The sequence below is a fragment of the Ornithorhynchus anatinus genome, chromosome 7 (assembly GCF_004115215.2).
Source record: "Ornithorhynchus anatinus isolate Pmale09 chromosome 7, mOrnAna1.pri.v4, whole genome shotgun sequence".
Taxonomy (NCBI): Eukaryota; Metazoa; Chordata; class Mammalia; order Monotremata; family Ornithorhynchidae; genus Ornithorhynchus; species Ornithorhynchus anatinus.
In genome coordinates, this window is record NC_041734.1 from 35,018,568 (window position 1) to 35,040,058 (window position 21,491).

The 21,491-nt window shown below is 46.7% G+C and overlaps 1 protein-coding gene across 2 annotated transcripts in view; it reads right to left on the reverse strand.

The window, feature by feature from the left end:
* The window catches only part of UBE2F (ubiquitin conjugating enzyme E2 F (putative)), a 177,632-nt gene that overhangs the window by 147,118 nt on the left and 9,023 nt on the right, over positions 1-21,491 (reverse strand). Inside the window, exons 2-3 of one of the 2 annotated variants that reach the window (XM_029068631.2) lie at positions 10,418-10,498; positions 8,679-8,812 (exon numbers count right to left, since the gene is read on the reverse strand). In XM_029068631.2, coding sequence (XP_028924464.1) covers positions 8,679-8,796 — 118 coding nt within the window. In that variant the 5' untranslated portion in view covers positions 8,797-8,812; positions 10,418-10,498. The remainder of the gene's footprint in view (positions 1-8,678; positions 8,813-10,417; positions 10,499-21,491) is intronic. The other variant, XM_029068630.2, reaches the window with a different exon arrangement.

Consider the following 21,491-nt stretch of genomic DNA (forward strand, 5'->3'; position numbering starts at 1 on the left):
AGCAAGACAGCTAACTTCTCTGTTCCTCAGTTCCCTCATCTGCAAAATGGGGATTAAGACTTGAGCCCCACGTGGGACAATCTGATCACCTCATATCCACCCCAAAGATGAGAACAGTGTTTGGCACATAGTATGTGCTTAACAAATAGCATAACAACTCAGTATCGCACTCCTTGAGCACCGCCTACAGTGCCCAGCACACAGTCCATGCTCCATAATCACCAGTATGTTTTCACCTCATTCTCTCCTTAGTGGCTTCAGCACAGGCCTGGGAGTTTAAAGGCAAAGGGTTCTATTTAATGGTAAAGAGTATGTGTGAGGAAGCCCCTGTTCTCCCATGAGTGGTATCTGCCTCATCACTCTTCTTCCCCCCATATATATATATATATATACACACACACACAGACCCGCACACACACTCCCCCCTCCCCACCCCACCCCCTTCTCTTTGGGGTAGCAATGCAGTCTATTCAGTAAGGGGGAAAATCTGGGAGTTGAGTCTGCCCACAGTCTAAGAGAGATGATCCTCGAGGTCGAGGAGATGTACTGAGCAACTGCTCTGGAGAGACGCTCCTGGCCCCTGGAATCAGAACCACGTCAGCTCTGAGAGCAGCAGCCTGCCTGGAGGCAATAACAGGAATTCTGGGCCACTGCACCTATCGCCGCCTGGTGGCAACAGGTATTGCCCCAGAAGGCTGCCCTTCTCAATAGCCCCATGGTGAAACTAGCTGTTGTTCTGTGAGGTTTCGCTCATCTTTTTTATGGTGTTTGTGAAGCTCTCACTACAATAATACTTATGGTATTTGTTAAGCGCTTACTTGGTGCAAAGCACTTTTCTAAGCACTGGGGTTGATACAAGATAATCAGGTGGTCTCACATGAGGTTTACAGTCTTAATCCCCATTTTACAGATGAGGTAACTGAGGCACAGACACGTGAAGTGACTTGCCCAACATCATACAGCCGATAGTGGCGGGGTCCAAATTAGAACCCATGACCTCAGACTCTCAAGCCCGTGTTGTTTCTACTAAACCTCGCGGCTTCTCTGTGCCAGGCACTTTACTAAGCACTGGGATAGGAAGAAGCCTATCAACGTGGCTCAGTGGAAAGAGCCCGGGCTTCCCTCTGCTGCCTCTCTATCCCCCCTTCACCTCCCCTCAGCTAAGCCCCCTTTCCCCCCATTTCCCTCTGCTCCTCCCCCCTCCTTTCCCCTCCCCTCAGCACTGTGCTCATCCGCTCAATTGTATATATTTTTATTACCCTATTTTGTTAATGAGATGTACATCACCCTGATTCTATTTATTGCTATTGTTTTAATGAGATGTACATCCCCTTGATTCTATTTATTGCTATTGTTTTTGTCTATCTCCCCCGATTAGACTGTAAGCCCATCAATTGGCAGAGACTGTCTCTATCTGTTACCTATTTGTCCATTCCAAGCGCTTAGTACATTGATCTGCACATAGTAAGCGCTCAATAAATACTATTGAATGAATTTCCAGGTCTGTGCTCTTTCCACTAGGCCACTCTGTTTCCCTCCTGCCTGCTAATTCCGCAGTCATGCACTCAAATACCATTGATTGACTGATACTGCTTCAGCCTCCAGCCTCTCTCCCGGCCAACAGCTACTAAGACTGTGAGCTCAATATGGGACAGGGACTGTGTCCAACCTGACTATCTTGTACCTACACCAGCACTTAGTAAGTGCCTGTACCGTAGTAAGCACTTAAATACCACATATTATTACTCCTGCTCCATGGATTGCCTTCTTGAAGGGTCATTTGGTCAAGGTCTCTCCCCTCCTCCCATTTCCTGTGTGTCTCCACATCAAATAAAAACTGCTCCCAATGGACCTCAAGGCTCTCCCACAACTAATAGACTACCTGTCTGCTCTCTTCCCCTGGCTCTGCCCCAAAACACTCCCTTTGTTCCTCCCAAGCCAGCCTTCTAGCTTCTGTCACTCTTAATTTCCCACATTCAAACCTTCCTAAGATCCCACCTCCTCCAGTAAGCCTTCTCTGGTTAATCCTCCACCCCCTCGAACTGGATAACTCACTCTAGCAAGTATGAAATGATTTACACACATACACACACACTCGGCATTCATTTTACCTATATATATATATACACACTATCTACATATATATAATTTCAATTATTTGCTTTGATCACTCTAGATGCAAATATTTGCATGTCTCTCTCCCATTAGAGTGTTAGCTCCTGGTGGACAGGGAATGTGTCTTCTTTATTCTACATTTTCTAAGCACTTAGTACAGTGCATTGCAACAAGTGGGAGTTCAATAAATACTATTACTACTTGCCAATCCCCTACATCCAATATATTCTGTTATATTGTACGCCTTCCCAAGCATATGAGAAGAAGCTTGGCCTCATGGATTGGGCACGGGTCTGGAAGTCAGGAGATTTGGGTTCTAATTCCAGTTCCGCCACTTGCCTGCTGTGGGACCTTGGACAAGTCACTAAACTTCTCTGTGCTTCAGTTTCCTCATCTGCAAAATGAGAATGCAATACTTGTTCTTCCTTCCTTCTTAGACGGTGAGCCATGCCTTACTTAGAGCTCACCTCCTCCAGGAGGCCTTCCCAGACTGAAGCTCCCCTTTCCCTCTGCTCCTCCTCTCCTCTCCATTCCCTCCCTCCTGCCCTCTGCTCTTCCTCCTTCCTCTACCCTCAGCACTGTGCATATTTGCATATTTGTATATATTATTCATTACCCTATTTATTTTGTTAATGATGTGTATATCTCCATGATTCTATTTATCTTGATGATGTTGTTTTGTTTTGTTCTGCTTTGTTCTGTTTTGCTTTGCTGTCTGTCTCCCCCATTTAGACTGTGAGCCCATTATTGAGCAGGGATTGTCTCTATCTGTTGCTATTCCAAGAGCTTAGTACAGTGCTCTGCACATAGTAAGCGCTCAATAAATATTACTGAATGAATTAATGAATATGGGACTGGGTTATCTCATATCTACACCGGCGCTTAATAAAGTGCTTGGCACAGAGTAAGCACTTTAAGACCATAATACCAGTACAGAGTAAGTGCTCAATAAATATGACTGATTTCCTCTCTCCATTTGCCAAATTCAGTCTGAAAAGGCAGTGATTGGAGGAATCCAACAGACTACCTCTCTCCCCACCTTTACAGACCTACTAAATATCACACTTCCTCCAAAGGCCTCCCTGACTAGGCCCTCACTTCTCCCGTTCACCCTCCCTTCTGTGTTGCCTATGTTCAGATGCCACTCCTGCTCAACAGCCCTTGAAATTACATCAGCTCTTAGAACAGTGCTCAGCGCTTAGAAAAGTATGTGTTTCACAAATACCATCATTATTATATCCCTGTTCTCTCCCATCCCCCCATTAGCAATTGATTTTAATGTCCGTCTTCCCCTCTAGATTCTGAGCTCCTTGTAGGTGGGGAACATGTCTACCAACTCTACTGTATCCCTTTTTTTAATGGTATTTGTTAAGTCCTTAATAGTGCCAGGCACTGTATTAAGTGCTATGGCAAATAAAATCTAATTAGGTTGGACACAGTCCCTGTTTCTCGTGGGGCTCACAGTCTTAATCCCCATTTTACAGATAAAGTCACAAGCAGAGAAGTTAAATGACATGCTCAAGGTCACACAGCAGACAGGTGGTGGAGCCAGGATGAGAACCCAGGTCTTTGGATTCCCAGGCCTGTGCTCTATCTGCTAGACCACCCTGCTTCTTATTCTGTTCAGTCAACATACTACTGTATCTGCACTTCTCTTGAGAGAAATAAATAACTTTTCAAAAGTATAGCATGTACCCTCAGAAAATTAAAAGTGGTGGATTCTCTGCCCAATCAGAGCATTTTCTTGCCATTCAATAATTATTCTTGATCCACTGGCCTTGATACTGTCCTGAGCTACAAAATGACTCCTCCCATCCAAGGGACTCCATTCTTAAACTGACCAGAGGGATGTGTCTGCACACAAGCCAATGTAGAAAACTGGTTCCCTCAGCAATAAGAGCTGAGGTATGGGAAGTGGTGGAGGGAAGAGGGGAGGACAGGACACCGGCAGACTGCTGGTGTTCAAAGGAGGCCTGTCTTCTTTACCCTTTCAGGCAACCCATGCTATTCTTTTGGTAAGGCCAACTTCAGGTTCCAATAATCGAGACTTGGAGAATCTCCAAGGAGCAGTGGAAGGATGCTGAATGGCTGGAGAAAAAGATTGTACTGGCTCCTCAAGAACCCACCAAGTAAGGTCCTGCTTAGTGCTTCGGGGCCTAGCAGCACAGCCTAGTGGATAGAGCACAAGCCTGGAGTCAGAAGATCATGGGTTCTAATCCCAGGTCCGCCACTTGTCTGCTGTGTGGCCTTGGGCCAGTCACTTTACTTATATGGGCCTCAGTTGCCTTATCTGTAAATGGGGATTAAAACCTACGAGCCCCATGCAGGACAGGGAGTGTGTCCAACCCAATTTGCTTATACCGATCTCAGAGCTTAGTTTAGTGCCTGGCACACAGTAAGCTCTTAAATACCACACTTACAAATGACAGATTGAGAACTCCGGACGTTAGTAAAAATTTGAGGAGCACCACTTCAAAACTGGGGCATTGCTGTTCCCTAAATCATTTTTTATCCATATTAGTGTCTGTCTCCCTCTCTAGACTGAAAGCGTGTTGTGGCCAGCAAGCGTGCTGCTTACTCTCTTGTATTTTACCCTTCCAAGCACTTACAACAGTGTCTTACACAGAGTAAGTGCTCCATAGATATCACTGCTTGACTGTTTGATTGAAATAGACCGTTAACACAGCAGATGAGAGAAACCCCACTAATTCCAAACTTTCTCTCAGAAAATCTTCGGCTTAGGTTAAAATAAGTCAAGCTGTCCAAGTTCACAAATCACAAGAATTCTGGTTTCCTAGGACGGTGAATCACTTCGGCTTTCCCTCAATGGAAAGTTAAGTGTTCTGAGGATTCAGAATGGGTTGCTGGAAAACACAAACATGCTAACCTAAATCATCTTGGTACAAGGGCAAGGATTATTCAACCGGGGCATTTATTCAGCACTCACTGTGGTGCAGAGCACTGTACTAAATGCTTGGGAAAGGCCAGTGCATCAGAGTTAGTCGACACATTCCCTGCCCACAATGAGCTTACGGTCTAGAGATGAAAAAATAAGGAGGAAAGCAGGAGATTTAAATAGGTAATAGTGACGATCAGGAGATAATATGAGTTGATGCATAAGGTGAGAAATGGAGTCCAACTCCTCTTTGGGTAATCAGACAGTGGGACGTAAGGCACATGAGGTAGGCCAGCACTGGGCCAGAATCCCGGAGAACGCTGCCTGCCCCGCAGAACTCTAGTGATGTCCCGGCCGCTTCCCCTCTGGCTCTTCTCCATCTTGGGGTGACCTGCTGTCACTTTGTCATCGGAGCTAGGTGGGCGGGCCAGCTGGGGGAACAAAGAACTGGCCCAAATGTTTGAAATGGGTTTGCCAGGATCACCCCACACCAACTGAATCCAACGGCTCTCTGCTGTTCCCTTTTCAAAGCCGAGGGGGCTTCCAATCGGGTTGATGAGAGGCGGATTTTCTGTGATGAAAAGGGGCCACGGGAAAAAGCTCAGAAAGGTGACCCACACCAGTTGGAAAGCCATAATTGCATGTAAGGAGGCAACCTGTTATGTGGTAAGTCCTAATCGCGTACTCTTCACCAAGCACTGTGAGAAGTGTGGGGTGAGTACAGAGAATGAGCTTGAGGAAGTCTGAGACGTATCAGGATTCCAACAGGACACCCTGCCATGATTCGCATCGCCTTTATTGGCGTGTGTTTGGGGTATGACAGAATTCTGCCGTGACTGAACTGCAGCAGCAGGAGCAGCGTGGCCTAGTGGGAAGAGGCCAAGCCTCAGTCAGAGGTCCCTGGTTCTAATTCAGTCAATCAGATTTACTGAGCACTCACTGTGTGCAAAGCACTGTACTAAGCACTTGGAAAAGTACAATACAACCCGTGGGTTCGTATCCCACCGCTGCCATACCCCAAATTGTTTGGAGAGGCAGCGTGGCTCACTGGAAAGAGCCGGGGCTTTGGAGTCAGAGGTCATGGGTTCAAACCCCGGTTCTGCCATTTGTCAGTTGTGTGACTTTGGGCAAGTCACTTAACTTCTCGGTGCCTCAGTTCCCTCATCTGTAAAATGGGGATTAAGACCGTGAGCCCCAAGTGGGACAACCTGATTCCCCTGTGTCTACCCCAGCGCTTAGAACAGTGCTCGGCACATAGTAAGCGCTTAACAAATACCAACATTATTATTATTGAGAAGCAGCGTGGCTCAGTGGAAAGAGCATGGGCTTTGGAGTCAGAGGTCATGGGTTCAAATCCCGGCTCGGCCACTTGTCAGCTGTGTAACTTTGGGCAAGTCACTTAACTTCTCGGTGCCTCAGTTACCTCATCTGTAAAATGGGGATGAAGACTGTGAGCCCCACGTGGGACAACCTGATTCCCCTGTGTCTACCCCAGCGCTTAGAACAGTGCTCGGCACATAGTAAGCGCTTAACAAATACCAACATTATTATTATTATTATTATTAAACATAAGCATTCCCCATCCACAACGAGCTTATAGTCTACAAGGAGAATCCAATACCAGGTTGCCACATGTTTGCTGTGTGACCTTGGGCAAGTCACTTAGCTTCTCTGGACCTCAGTTTCCTCATCTGTGAAATGAGAACACTCCCTCTTACTTTGACTGCGAGTCCCAGTGTGGGACAATAGGGAATGTGTCCAACCTGACCATCTTGTATCTACCTCAGCGCTTAGGTGGGTGCTAATATAGTAAGTTTTCTACAAATACCATAAATACATGCCTCAGCTCTTAATACAGTGCCTGTCAGAGTAAGTGCTTAACAAATACTGTAAAAAAAATTAAAGGAAAAGGCAAGGGCCTATGTTAACTTATCTGTGAGTTAGTTTCCTCACTTGTAAAAAGGGAGTTAATTACTGATCTCCCTTCTAGTTAGACTGTGAGTCCTATGTGGGACAGGGACTGTGTTCAACTTGCTTACCTTAGACCTACCACAGTGCTTAGTGCAGTTCTTGGCACATAGTAAGTGCTTAACAGCCCAGTTATCATTATCATCAATAACTTCTTGTTGAATGTCTGTTCATCACTGATTTGATGGCTTTGGTGTCGATGCTCTTATTTTCTTACCAACCATATGCTTGGCAGTGTGTCCCCTTCCCTCCCCTATGAGACTGTACATTCCTCCAGGAGTGGACTGTATCTTTCACCTCTTTTACACGTTCCTAAGGCCCTAGTATATAATTATAGTGCTATTTGTTAAGCAGGTGTTCAATGGGTTGATGACGGTAGCCTCATTCTTCACTCAGAGGCCACGGACAGAGAAGGGCAATGATATTAGAGAATGTGGAGCTCCGTGAGGGGCCCTTGGCCCCAAGTACCATATGACGAGAGCCCCGGGGGGTTGAGTGACAGAGGGCCTGGCTAGGAGCCTCAAAACTCCTATGCTACCATTCTGTGATGGTCAATACAGGGTCCAGAATGGTAAAAGGAGGGGAGTGAGAACCCAAACCAGACTTAATACCATGATTTGACGTGGCACTTTCATTCCAAAAAACAGTGAGACATTACTTAGCTCATTTTTGTCCTCCCAACATTTCTGAGAGGTAGTGAAAGGTGGGTATTACTACCCCCATGTGCCATTGAGGAAACTGAGGCACAGAGCATCACACAGCAGGCAGGTGGTGGAGCTGGGACTAGAACCCAAGAGTTCTAACTCTTTCCATTACACCACACCATTCCACACGACCCCAATCCCTCTGGCAGGCACTACTTCTGATTAGTCAGCCATCCGGAAACATAAAACGTCTGTACCCATTCCACTATTATTGTAAATGCCTAACAAGTACCATTATAATACATTATAAAGGTATTTGTTAAGCATTTACTCTGTGTCAAGCACTGTTCTAAGCACTGGGGAAGATACACTGTTGGACACAGTCCCTGCCCCAAATGGGATTCACAGTCTAAGCGGGAACAAGGACAGGGATTGAATTTCCAATTTATAGATGAGGAAACGGAGGCCCAGAGAAGGGAAGTGACTTGCCCACGGTCACCGAGCAGGAAAGTGTGGAGCCGGGACTGCGACTCATAGATAACTGCTACTGGAAAGGAGTCCTTTGGGGCAAGGTGTTCCTGCTGACAAAACACAAGGACCATCAAGAGCAGGGCAATTTAGCAGCCCCGAGGAATGTGTGAAATCTGGAAGCATGAGACAATGGCTCCCGCTGTATGTGGACTAGAACTACCGCCACTTACTCCACTTTTAGTGCTCCTCAGAAAATGGTTCGGTGCCAGGTGGGTTTCCAGCTCAGGAAGCAAAATTATAATAATAATCATAATAATGGTATTTATTTAGCGCTACGTGCCAGACGATGTACTAAGCGCTGGAGTGGTTAAAAAACAAATCAGCTTGGACACAGTCCCGTATCATGTGGGACTGTGTCAATCTCCATTTTCCAAATAAGGTAACTGAGGGCCAGAGAAGTGAAGTGTGACTTGCCCAAAGTCACTCAGCAGACAAGCGGTAGTGCCGGGATTAGAAATGCCTCTCCGCTCATTGTAAAAGTTCTGAGAAATCCAATTTGGCAGAAATACCAGGTGAGCCATTACCTTTGACAAGCAGTTTATCTCGAACGGACACCCTCCGCGTGGAATCGGAAGCCGGATTGGAGGCTCGTGGGCCCTTAACCCCGTCATCCCGCTTCAGTTTGCTTGCCAATGTGAGCATTACTGCTGTCTTTCACCTAGAACAGAAGCACGAGGATACGGTTAAGCTCACGGTACTATGGAAAAACAGGAGGGGCTTTACGTTGACTAAGGGAAAGCTGCAGGTCACAAACTTGGGCTTCCCTGGAAAATCCACCAACACTTTCTCTGTGGCCAATGGGTCCTTCATTAAAGGAGTCTTGGTGAATGCTTAGCAGGGGAAGACATTGATAACAGTGGCCTAGTGGAAAGAGCACAGGCTTGGCAGTCAGAGGGCCTGGTTCTAATCCTGTCTCCGCCAATTGCCTGCTGTGTGATATTGGGCAAATCACTTCACTTCTCTGGGTCTCAGTTTCCTCATCTGTCAAATGGAGAAGCAGCGTGGCTCAGTGGAAAGAGCATGGGCTTTGGAGGCAGAGGTCATGAGTTCGAATCCCAGCTCTGCCACCTGTCAGCTGTGTGACCATGGGCAAGTCACTTAACTTCTCTGTGCCTCAGTTACCTCATCTGTAAAATGGGGATTAAGACTGTGAGCCCCACGTGGGACATCCTGATTCCCCTGTGTCTACCCCAGCACTTAGAACAGTGCTCGGCACATAGTAAGCGCTTAACAAATACCAACATTATTATTATTATTATTACCTGTTGCCCCTTTCTCCTAGGTAATTAACTTGCAATTACTCCAGCAGTTAGAACAGTGCTTGACATATAAAAATAGTAACAATAATAATAATAATAATAATGGTACATGTTAAGTCCTTACTTTTGGACAAGCACTGTTTTAAGCATTGGGGTAGATACAAGTTAATCAGGTTGGACGCAGACCCTGACCCAAATGGGGCTCACATTCTTAATCCCCTTTTTACAGATGAGGAAACTGAGGCACAGAGAAGTGAAGTGAATTGCCCAACGTCACAGCAGACATGCGGTGGAGCTGGGATTAGAACCCATGACCTTCTGAATCCCTGGCCCATGCTCTACCCACTAAGCCTCCACATTTACCATAATTATCAGGAAGATGACGGACTCTTCAGAATACACCTGGCCAGCTGTGACTCAATCGGCAAAAAGGCACACAGCCTTTTTAATTTTTTTTTTGTTAAGTACTTACTATCTGTCAAGCACTGTACTAAGCGCCGGGGTAGATACAAGCTAATCAGGTTGGACACAGTCCACGGGATGGCATAGTGGATAAAGCACGGGCCCGGGAGGCAGAAGGTTCTAATCCCAGTTCTGCCACTTGTCTGCTGTGTGACCTTAGGCAAGTCACTTCACTTCTCTGTGCCTCAGTAACCTCATCTATAAAATGGGGATTGAGCTCCACTTGGGACAGGGACTGTGTCCAACCTGATTTGCTTGTAGCCACCCAGTGCTCAGACCAGTGCCTGGCACATAGTTAAGCGCTTAACAGATACCATAATTATTAGTATGTGGCTCACAGTCTTAATCTTCATTTTACAGATGAGGTCACTGAGGCCCAAAGTCACAAAGCAGACAAGTGGCAGAGCCAAGATTAAACCTAGCTCCTTCCGACTTTCAGGAACATGCTCTATCCACTAGGCCACGCTGCTTCTCTTTCACGCTTTTCTCCCTCCCTTCCCCCGTCCCCACAGGCATCCAAAGAAGCTTCTTTGGTCAGACACCTTCACTAGTGATGGCATAATTCCAGCAGGCGTTCCCCTTCTTCTGGCTGCCTCACCCCACCGTAGTGACGTCTGGATCACCTGGGATTTAGGAGGAGAGAGGAGCTGAAAGCAAAACTGAACTTTGGGAAGATAAATGGAGTCAAACAAGCAGGAAGGAGAAGACAGAAGTTCATTCATTCATTCAATAGTATTTATTGAGCACTTACTATGTGCAGAGCACTGTACTAAGTGCTTGGAATGTACAAGTCGGCAACAGATAGAGACAGTCCCTGCCCACTGATGGGCTTACAGTCTAATCGGGGGAAACAGACAGACAAAAACAGTAGCAATAAACAGAATCAAGTAGTGGCTGGAGAGGAGAAGGGGCTATGGAAGGGACCGTTAGGAAGGGGCAGGAGGAGATAAGGCCCTGGGGAGAAGAGAAGCATCGATGAGAAAGAAGTGAAAGGTGGCTGCTCTCCCTCCTGCTTAGACTGTGAGCCCCATGTGGGACCTGATTAGCTTCTATCTACCCCAGCGCTTAGAATAGTGCTGGGCATAGAGTAAAAACTGAACGAAGCGTGCAATCATTAGCATTATTATTAGTTCATTCATTCATTCAACCGTATTTACTGAGTGCTTACTGTGTGCAGAGCACTGTACTAAGCGCTTGAAGAGTACAATTCAGCAACAGAGACAATCCCTACCCAACGGGCTTTCAGTCTAGAAAGGGGAAGATGGACAACAAAACAAGAGGACAGGAATCAACGGCATCTGACAGTTACTCTCCCTCGCTTCAAAGCCTTATTGAAGGCACATCTCCAAGAGGCCTTCCCAGATTAAGTCCCATTTTTCCTCATCTCCCACTCCCTTCTGCGTCTCCCTGACTTGCTCCCTTTGCTTTCCCCCCCTCCCAGCCCCACAGCACTGATGTACATATCTGTAATTTTATTTATTTCTATTGATGTCTGTCTCCCCTTCTCTAGACTGTAAATTCATTATGGGCAGGGAATGTCACTGTTTACTGTTATATTGTGCTTTCCCAAGCGCTTAGTACAGTCCTCTGGGCACAGTAAGCGCTTAATTAATATGACTGAATGAATGAAAGCTATCACACTGAAGGGCCACAGGAGCCAAAAGCATTCCAAACAATGCTGATTAATTTACTGAAGATGTGAGTGCCAGTGAACTAAAATGAACCAATGGTATTCAACTGCCTGAGGTGGAACCTTAATGGTTAAAAAAAAAAAAATCAACCAAAAAACTTCTTCACTTGGAGGAACTTTCTGCTAAGCGTGGAAATGTGGTGGTAGATTGGCTCTGGACAGAGGGAAGGCCCAAGTTGGGACGCCCTCCCCCCGCAACCCACAGCATCCACACTTTGAGGGGCGCTGAGGTCCGGTGTCCCCCGTTTCCTTTGGAAGCCCCCCGAGGCCAAGGAGGCCATCCCAACTTTTGTACTGTCTGCCTGTGATCCATTCATTCATTCAATCGTATTTATTAAGTGCTTATTGTATGCAGAACACTGCACTAAGTGCTTAGGAAAATACAACACCGTAATGACAGTGCCCGATGACCACTTCCTTCCCTCTGCACCTACAGCTCAACACAAATATTTGAATTTGTCTCCATACTGTTCTGGGGGTCATCTTCCCCAGCTGCAGGTTGTGAACCCCTTGTGGGATACGGACTCTGTGTTCACTGTTCTTCATGTGCTTTCCCCAGTGCTTAGCTCAATGCTCCCTACATTGGAAGCAATTAGAGAAGCAGCGTGGCCTAGTGGGGACAGCTCAGGCGGGGAGCTCTGCCGCTGGTCTGCCGTGTGACCTTGGACAAGTCACTTCACTTTGTGCCTTAGTTACCTCATCTGTAAAATGGGGATTAAGACTGTGAGCCCCATGTGGGACATGGCCTGTGTCTAACCTGATTCTAGACTGTGAGCCCATTGTTGGGTAGGGATTGTCTCTATCTGTTGCCAAACAGTACTTTCCAAGCACTTAGTACAGTGTTCTGCACACAGTAAGCGCTCAATAAATATGACCGGATGAATGAATGGAATCTTATATAATAATAATAATAATAATATTGGTATTTGTTAAGCGCTTACTATGTGCAGAGCACTGTTCTAAGCGCTGGGGTAGACACAGGGGAATCAGATTGTCCCACGTGGGGCTCACAGTGTTAATCCCCATTTTACAGATGAGGTAACTGAGGCACAGAGAAGTTAAGTGACTTGCCCACAGTTACACAGCTGACAAGTGGCAAAGCTGGGATTCGAACCCATGACCTCTGACTCCAAAGCCCGTGCTCTTTCCACTGAGCCACTCTGCTAACTACCCCAGATCTTAGTACAGTGGTTGTCATATAGTACCTGTTTAATGGATACCATTTAAAGAAAAAAAAGATTAGAAATGTTAGCAAGAATTAAATCCCAGAGAATTCAGAAGCTTCAGTACTTGTTACAGGCAAATCTGAAAGACAAATAATCCAACTCTGGTTCCCTGAAATATACAATAGCTTCTCCTGTCCAGTATCACTCCTCTTCCTGCTTCTTAGCATTGGCTTTAAAGCAATCAGCTCATCCCCGGCCCAACTCACCTCACCGATCTCCTACTACGGCCCGGCCCTCTCACTCTGCTCCTCTAGCGCCAGTTTACTCACTGTGCCCTAATCTCATCTATCTCACCGCTGACCTCTTTCCCAGTCTTCCCCTTAGCCTGGAACTCCCTCCCCCTCAGTATATGCCAGACCACACTCTCTCCACCTTCAAACCATTACTAAGGTCACATCTCCTCCAAAAGTCCTTCCCCAATTAAGTCCTACACTCCCCAGCTCGCTTCCCTATCTATGTCATCTGTGCACCTCAATCTGGAGACTTGATATGCACCCCCAACCCCACCACACATGTACATATCTTTAAATTATTATAAATTCCTTATTCCTATTAATGTCTGTCTCCCCCTCTAGGTTCTAAGCTCGTTATGGGCTGGGAACTTGTCTGGTAACTCTGCTGGACTGTACTCTCCCAAGCACTTCGTTCAGTGTTCTCCACATAGTTAAGCGCTCGATCAATACAACCGATTGTAAAGCAGGTTGTAAAGAAAGGTTGAAAAGAGTTAAGAGATGTTTCCTCCCGCTCCCAGAAATGACGAACACTGTTTCCAGCCATCACTTTAAGACCATGGCAGTGGAAAATGGCCCACTCTCCAAGCCAGGATGGGTTGGTGTGTAAAGTTAAGAACCATGAACCTCACTTGCTCTTTCAAAAGAGGAATTCTCTCTTGGGCCAAAGGCACAGAGTGTTTCCTGGAAGTATGGGAAAAAAAAAACAAACTGCCATTTCAGCACAAAACCAAGGTTTCACCTAAACCCAAAAGACCACTCATGGATTAGCAAAGCAGAGTGGCCTAGGGGAAAGAGCACGGGCCTTGGATTCTAACTCCGGGTCTGCTGCTGCCTGCTGTGACCTTGGGCAAGTCACTTCTCTGTGCCTCAGTTCCCTCATCTGCAAAATGGAGAGTCATCTGCAAATGCAAAATGAGAAGCAGCGTGGCTCAGTGGAAAAGAGCACAGGCTTTGGGGTCAGAGATCATGAGTTCAAATCCCGGCTCTGCCACTTGTCAGCTGTGTGACTGTGGGCAAGTCACTTCGCTTCTCTGTGCCTCAGTAACCTCATCTGTAAAATGGGGATTAAGACTGTGAGCCCCACGTGGGACAACCTGATTCCCCTACGTCTACCCCAGCGCTTAGAACAGTGCTCGGCACATAGTAAGCGCTTAACAAATACCAACATTATTATTATTATTATTAGAGTCAATATGCCCCACGTGGGATAAGGACTCCATCCAACCCCCAGCGCTTAGAACAGTGAGTGACACAGGGTCAGCGCTCCAGAAGTACCATTTAAGAAAAAAAAAATTACTGAAATCCTGGGAGCGCTAAAGGATTCAATCCTCTCTATATCAATAAAAATGATGTCAAAGGTTTGTGCACATTCATTCATTCAATAGTATTTATTCAGTGCTTACTACGTGCAGAGCACTGTACTAAGCACTTGGAATGTACAATAGGATAGAGACAATCTCTGCCCATTGACAGGCTTACAGTCTACTCACAGATATGCTCATAAGTGCCTCGCCTCAGTTCCCTGAGGATTCAGACCAAACCAAAGCAAAAATAATAGTAATGTTGGTATTTGTTAAGTGCTTACTATGCACCGAGCACTGTTCTAAGAGTTGGGGTAGATACAGGGTCATCAGGTTGTTCCATGTGAGGCTCCCAGTCTCATTCCCCATCTTACAGCTGAGGCAACTGAGGCACCGAGAGGTCAAGTGACTTGCCCAAAGTCACAGAGCTGACAGGTGGCGGAGCCGGGATTAGAACCCATGACCCCTGCCTCCCATATTCCTGTTCCCCCAGCATAGCCCCTTGGCCCTGTTTATACTGGCCTGGGCAAATGACAAGAAGTTTGGGCAATGGTTCCCATTAGCAGGAGCCAGACGATTTGGAGGTGTTTGGCTTGGCTCAGAGAAGAGGCAGGAGATACCTGATCCACACTCAGGCTGAGGAAAGGGGAGAGTTCAGGCAGAGGCTAGGGTGAGCTCATGGTGGGCAGGGACTGTGTCTGTTTGCTGTTGTGTTGTACTCTCCCAAGAGCTTAGTACAGTGCTTGGCACACAGTAAGTGCTCAATAAATACAACTGAATGAATGAATGCTGTACAAAGATTCAGGGTAGACATAGAGCTTCCTTACTACATGAGTCCTGAGGGACCAGGACCTAACAATGAGGCAATTATTCTTCTGGGTAGATTCCTCCTTGGCTGCAAGATGAAGTAGACAGCATTGCCAATTCCCTTCTGGACCTAATAATAACTGGAATGTTTGTTAGGCACTTACTCTGCGCCAGATACTGTACTAAGCACTAGGGTAGTTATTCATTCATTCATTCAATAGTATTTATTGAGCGCTTACTACGTGCAGAGCACTGTACTAAGCGCTTGGAATGTACAAATTGGTAACAGATAGAGACAGCCCCTGCCCTTTGACGGGTTTACAGTCTAATGAATCAGGTCCAACACAATCCCTGTCCCACATGAGGCTCACAATCTAAGAAAGAGGAAGAACAGGCACTGGATCCCCATTTTACTGATGAGGAAACAGAGGTACAAAGACTTTGAGAAGCAGCGTGGCTCAGTGGAAAGAGCCCGGGCTGGGGAGTCAGAGGTCATGGGTCGAATCCCGGCTCCGCCACTTGTCAGCTGTGTGACTGTGGACAAGTCACTTCACTTCTCGGTGCCTCAGTTACCTCATCTGTAAAATGGAGAATTAAATGTGAGCCTCACATGGGACAACCTGACTACTCTGTATCTCCCCCAGGGCTTAGAACAGTGCTCTGCACATAGTAAGCGCTTAACAAATGCCAACATTATTTAAGTGACTTGCCCAAGGTCACACAGTAGGCAAGCGGCAGAGTCAGGATTAGAACCCAGGTCTTCTGAATCCTAGGTCTATACTCTTTCCACTAGGCCTATCCATGGACAAGCTTAGGAAGCCCTAATCCTTTATGTACATATCTTTAAATTATATCGTATAATTTTTTACAAATTATCTGCCACCATCTCTAGATTGTAATCTCATTATTGGCAGAGAACATATCCACTAGTTCTGTTGTACTGTACCATCCCAAAGCCCTTAGTACAGAGCTCTGTACATAGGAATCACTTATTAAATACCACTGACTGAATGATTCTGCAGAAAAGGAAAAATAATGTTCCATATATCTTCTACTGAATTCCTGGAGCCATAAGACATTCAGGATAGTCAAACCTAGAGTATTTTTAATAGTAATTATGGCACTTATTAAGCACTATGTGCTGAGCATTGGTATAGATATCTGAGTTCTGACTTATCTGAGACACTCCAGGGTTTCCCACAATTCCACCCTGAGACATCAACTGAATTTCTGTTACTCCTATCTTGTCATAAATTGAGTCTCATCCCTGACTCCATGCCTTGAAGAAACAACTCTGGGCAAGTCATTTAACTTAACTTCTCTGTGCCTCAGTTACAGCAGCATGGCCTAGTGGATAAACCCCAGGCCTGGGAGTCAGAACAACCTATGTCTAATCCTGACTCTGCTACTTGTCTGCTGGGTGACCTCAGGCAAGTCACTTAACTTCCCAATGTCTCAGTTCCCTCACGTGTAAAACAGGATTAAGACTGTGAGTTCTATGTGGGACAAGGACTGTATCCAACCCAATTATCTTGTATCTACCTCAGCGCTTAGAACACAGTATGCGCTGAATAAATACCGTTATTATTATTATTATTGTTAGTTCTCTGGGGCAAATTTTCCCAATCAATGGTATTTATTAATTACTTACTGTGTGCAAAACACTGCACTGAGCAGTTGGGAGTATACGCTACAAGAGATCTAACAGGCGATCCCTGCCTCAAGGAACATATACCACAGCCTCTCAATCAATCAATCCTATTTACTGAGAGTTTGCTTTGTGCAGAGCACTTGGGAGACCACACTAAAACAGAGGGGGTTTTTTTGTGTGTTTGTTTATGGTGTACTAAGTGCTGTGCCCCCACCACTGTACTAAGCTCCGGCGTAGATACAAAATAATCAGGTCAGACACAGTCATTGTCCCACTTGGGGCTCACAGTCTTAATCCCCACTTTACAGTTGAGGTAACTGAGGCTCAGAGAAGTAACCTGCATGCACAAGGTCACACAGCAGACAAAGTCTGGATTAGAACCCAGGTCCTTTCAACTCCCAGGCCAGTGCTCTCAATAGACATATTTGTTCCCTGCTCACATGCAGCTTAGGGTCTACAGACCTGACTCTGCCTTTTGAACCTTAAAGTATCTTTCCCCAAGCAAGGAGGACTTGCACATGCAGTCCTGGGGTCGGCTGGGGTGCAGCGGTGACCGCGTTCAGGGCCAGCGGGCCACCCCGTTCTCACGGCTGCATGAGGAGGAGGGCAGCGGAGGCAGCACAACTCGTCCCCAGCCTGGTCGGGAGAGGCCGCAGCAGGCGGCGAACCCTCACGAGGGCCGGAGTAGCGGGACGACTCGGCCGAGGTGTGCGGGCTGAGCCCCCAGCTGCTACTGGGATAGCATCACCAGGTGGGGCAGAAACGATCAATCAATTCAGCGGATTTATTGAGTGCTTACTATGCAGTAGATAAAGCAGGGACCTGGGAGCCAGAAGGACCTGGGTTCTAATCTCAGCTCTGCCACATGTCTGCTGTGTGATCTTGGGCAAGTCACTTCACTTCTCTGGGCTTCGGTTAACATCATCCAGAAAATGGGGATTAAAAGTGTGAGCCCATGAGGGACAAGGACTGTACCCATCCTGATTAACTTGTGTCTATTCATTCAATAGTATTTATTGAGCGCTTACTATGTGCAGCACACTGTACTAAGCGCTTGGGATGAACAAGTCGGCAACAGATAGAGACAGTCCCTGCCGTTTGACAGGCTTACAGTCTAATCGGGGGAGACAGACAAAAACAATAGCAATAAATAGAATCAAGGGGATGTACATCTCATTAAAACAATAGCAATAAATAGCTATTTATTATATAGCTATTTATTATAATAGCTATAATACCTCAGCACTTAGAACAGTGCTTGGCATATTGTGCCCATATAGTAGTTAGCAAGTACCATAATTATTATAATTATTATTATGTGCAGAGCACTCTACTAAGTGGTTGGGAGAGTACAATCCAACAGAATCGGCAGGTACGTTCCATACCCATTAAGAGTTTACGGTGTAAAGGGAAAGACAGACATTAATATGATTAAATAAGAATTTATAATATATAATTGAAAGATATGTAGCAAAGTGCTGTGGAGTTGTGGGTGGGGTAAATATCAAATGCCCAAAGGGTCACAGATTGAAGTGCACAGAACGCAGAAGGGTGAGCGAGCTGGGGAAAAGAGGGTTTAATCGGGGAAACTAAAGAGGAAAGGGTTTAGAGCTGAGTAGCACTTGGCCAAGAGGAGGAGAGAGAAGAGTTGACGGGAAGTGTGGATTTATACAGTGACCAACACAAGAACGTCCCGTTGAAACACACGGGTGTGACAGATGTGGAGAGTCTGACTTTAAAGCTGTCAATCCCTTACACCTCCTCCTACCTTACCACGCCCACTTCCTACTACAATCCAGCCTGCACACTTCACTCCTTAAGCACCAACCTGCTTGCTCTACTTCAATCTCATCTATCTAGACTCCAACCCCTTGCCCAAGTCTTCCCTCTGGCCTGGACAAAGACTGCGTCCAACCTGATGACCTTGTATTTACTCCAGCACGTAGTTCAGCGCTGAGGCATAGTAAGTACTTACCAAGGACCATAAAAAAATTTTAAAAATTTTTAAAGTCTCCAGACTGCTTGTACCACTTGGCCACGCTGGGATGATCAGGTCAATAAACTCCCGAATTCCTCATTCCTCCCATCATCTCCAAAGCCACCAGTGAGCTTCCTCCCACAGAGCAACAAATGTCCTCTACACTATAAATTCCTTGTGAGCAGGGAACCCTTTACCAACTTTATGGTATTCTTCCAAGCGCTTAAGACAGTGCCCAGCACACAGTAAGTGCTCGATAAATGCCATAGATTGAGTCATGTGGGATGGGATACAAGAAGGAAGAAAATACGTACTACTTTCCTGGGTGGCTGGCTGACCTCTGCTGAGTAAGCACCTAACAAATACCAATATTGTTGTGATTATTATTACTTTCTGCTGCTAAAATGTGTTTGGCACCATCTTAGTCGTCAACGTCTCGGGTGCCAGCTGGGCCCCCAACTACCAAAGCCGTGAGGGGCAGAGTGCTTGCAGCCTGGTCTGCTCATAGGCTTGGGGCAGGAGGGCACTGCGTGCTTGCGCCTACATCGCTTGGAACCAAAAGGAATGGGAAGCCCAATCAGCAATAATCCACCCTGATTGCTTGGGAAGTCTATTCCGCTGAGGAAAGGTGGGGAGGAGGAGATGAATGACTTTGGAAAAGCATCAAGGAGACACATAGCCTAGTGGAGAGAACCCAGGCCCGTCAGAGTGATTTGCCCAAAGTCACACAGCTGACAAGTGGCCGAGCCGGGATTCGAACCCATGACCTCTGACTCCAAAGCCCGTGCTCTTTCCACTGAGCCACGCTGCTTCTTTTCTAATGGAGAAACAGTGTGGCTTAGTGGAAAGAGCCCGGGCTTGGGAGTCAGAGGTTGTGGGTTCTAATCCCGGCTCCGGCACCTCAGCTGTGTGACTCTGGGCAAGTCACTTAACTTCTCTGTGCCTCAGTTCCCTCAACTGTAAAATGGGATCAAGACTGTGAGCCCCGCACAGGACAACCTGAATACCGTATATCTACCCCAATGCTTAGAACAGTGTTTGGCACATAGGAGCTTAACAAATACCATTATTATTATTATTATTGTTATTAATAATAATGGGAGACACATAGGCTTCATCAAGTCCCTCAGGGTTGGTCTCTGTCTCCTGGACACTGACTGCACCATTGTCCTCTGACCCTGCCCATGAGGATGTAGAGAGAAAGAGGTGTTCCAAACCATGACTTTTTTTTTTTACTATGGTATTTCTTAAGCACTCCTGTGCCAGGCACTGAACTAAGCGCTAACTTCTTGACATTCTGCCTCCCCCGGGTACTGTATCAGCACTTCCGCCTAAGCCTAAGGACTCATGTCCAACGGGCAGTGAGATGAGATACCCGAAACTCAGAAGAGGCTGGGGATTTCTGGTCACAGAGGCTTGTGAACTAGCAAGCGAGGACAAAGAGCAGCTAGAGATAAAGGGCAATGTTTTTACAAAGCAGCCCTTCTGCCTCCTAAACTTTGGAAAAAGAGAAAAACGAGGGCAATGGGGGCAAAGGCCAAAACCTCAAGCAGCTTCCAATTACCGGTGCCGGAAATCAACACAGATTTCCACAGAAATGGGCGTGGGGAAGTTTCCGCAATTTTGAGCGGCAGAAGCGAAAGCGAAAATGAGCTCCTCTGGGGATCGGGGAAGGTGGGGGTGCCAGGGAGAGGAAAGTAGGGTGAAGGGATTTCGAGGAGCTGCCAGCAAGGTGAGGCCGAGGTCCCTGGATCAAGCCGGAGATGGTCTCCTGTCGGCTTTCCCCTCGGCCCCCCGCCCCCACCCCAGTGGGTCCCTACCTCGCTCCCTCCAATCTCCCCCATCGAATGCCCAGGCCAAATTTGTGCCAGCTCATCACTGGCTGCCCGACTGTCCAACACAGCTGTGGTTTGGGGCCCTGGCCAGGACCTTGGGAGGAGGCTACAGCAACATGGGGCCATGCCCACTCCTCTCGGCCTGCCGGCCTGCCAGGGTGGATGGGAGCAGAGCCTGATCCTGCCCCACCTGCCAGGACAGAGCAGGGCCCGGGCCCAGTCCCGCCACCCCAGAGTCTGTGGTCCAGGCGGCTCAGCTCAGGGCCAAAAACCCCACCACGCTGCATCCGCTGCCTTTAATAATAATAATAACAACTGGTATTTGTTAAGCTCTTACTATGTGTTGAGCATTCATTCATTCAATAGTATTTATTGAGCACTTACTATGTGCAGATCACTGTACTAAGCACTTGGAATGTACAAATCGGTAACAGAGACAGTCCCTGCCCTTTGACGGGCTTACAGTTAAGCGCCGGGGTAGATACAGGGTAATCAGATTGTCCCACGTGGGGCTCACATTTTTTAATCCCCAGTTTTACAGATGAGGTAATTGAGGCACAGAGAAGTTAAGTGACTTGCCCAAGGTCACAGCAGACAAGTGGCGGAGCCGGGATTAGAACCCACGACCTCTGACTCCCAAGCCCGGGCTCTTTCTACTAAGTCATGCTGCTTCTCTGCAGTGAGCAATCCAGCCCTTTCTTCATTCAATCGGATTTATTGAGCGCTCACTGTGTGCAAGCTCTGTACTAAGCGCTTCCAGTTTTCCCATCCAGATCCTTTTGCCGAATTTTTTAGCCCTGCTCATCACCATGTATTCGCCTTGATTCTATTTATTTGCTATTGTTTTAATGAGATGTTCATCCCCTTGATTCTATTTATTGCTATTGTTCTTGTC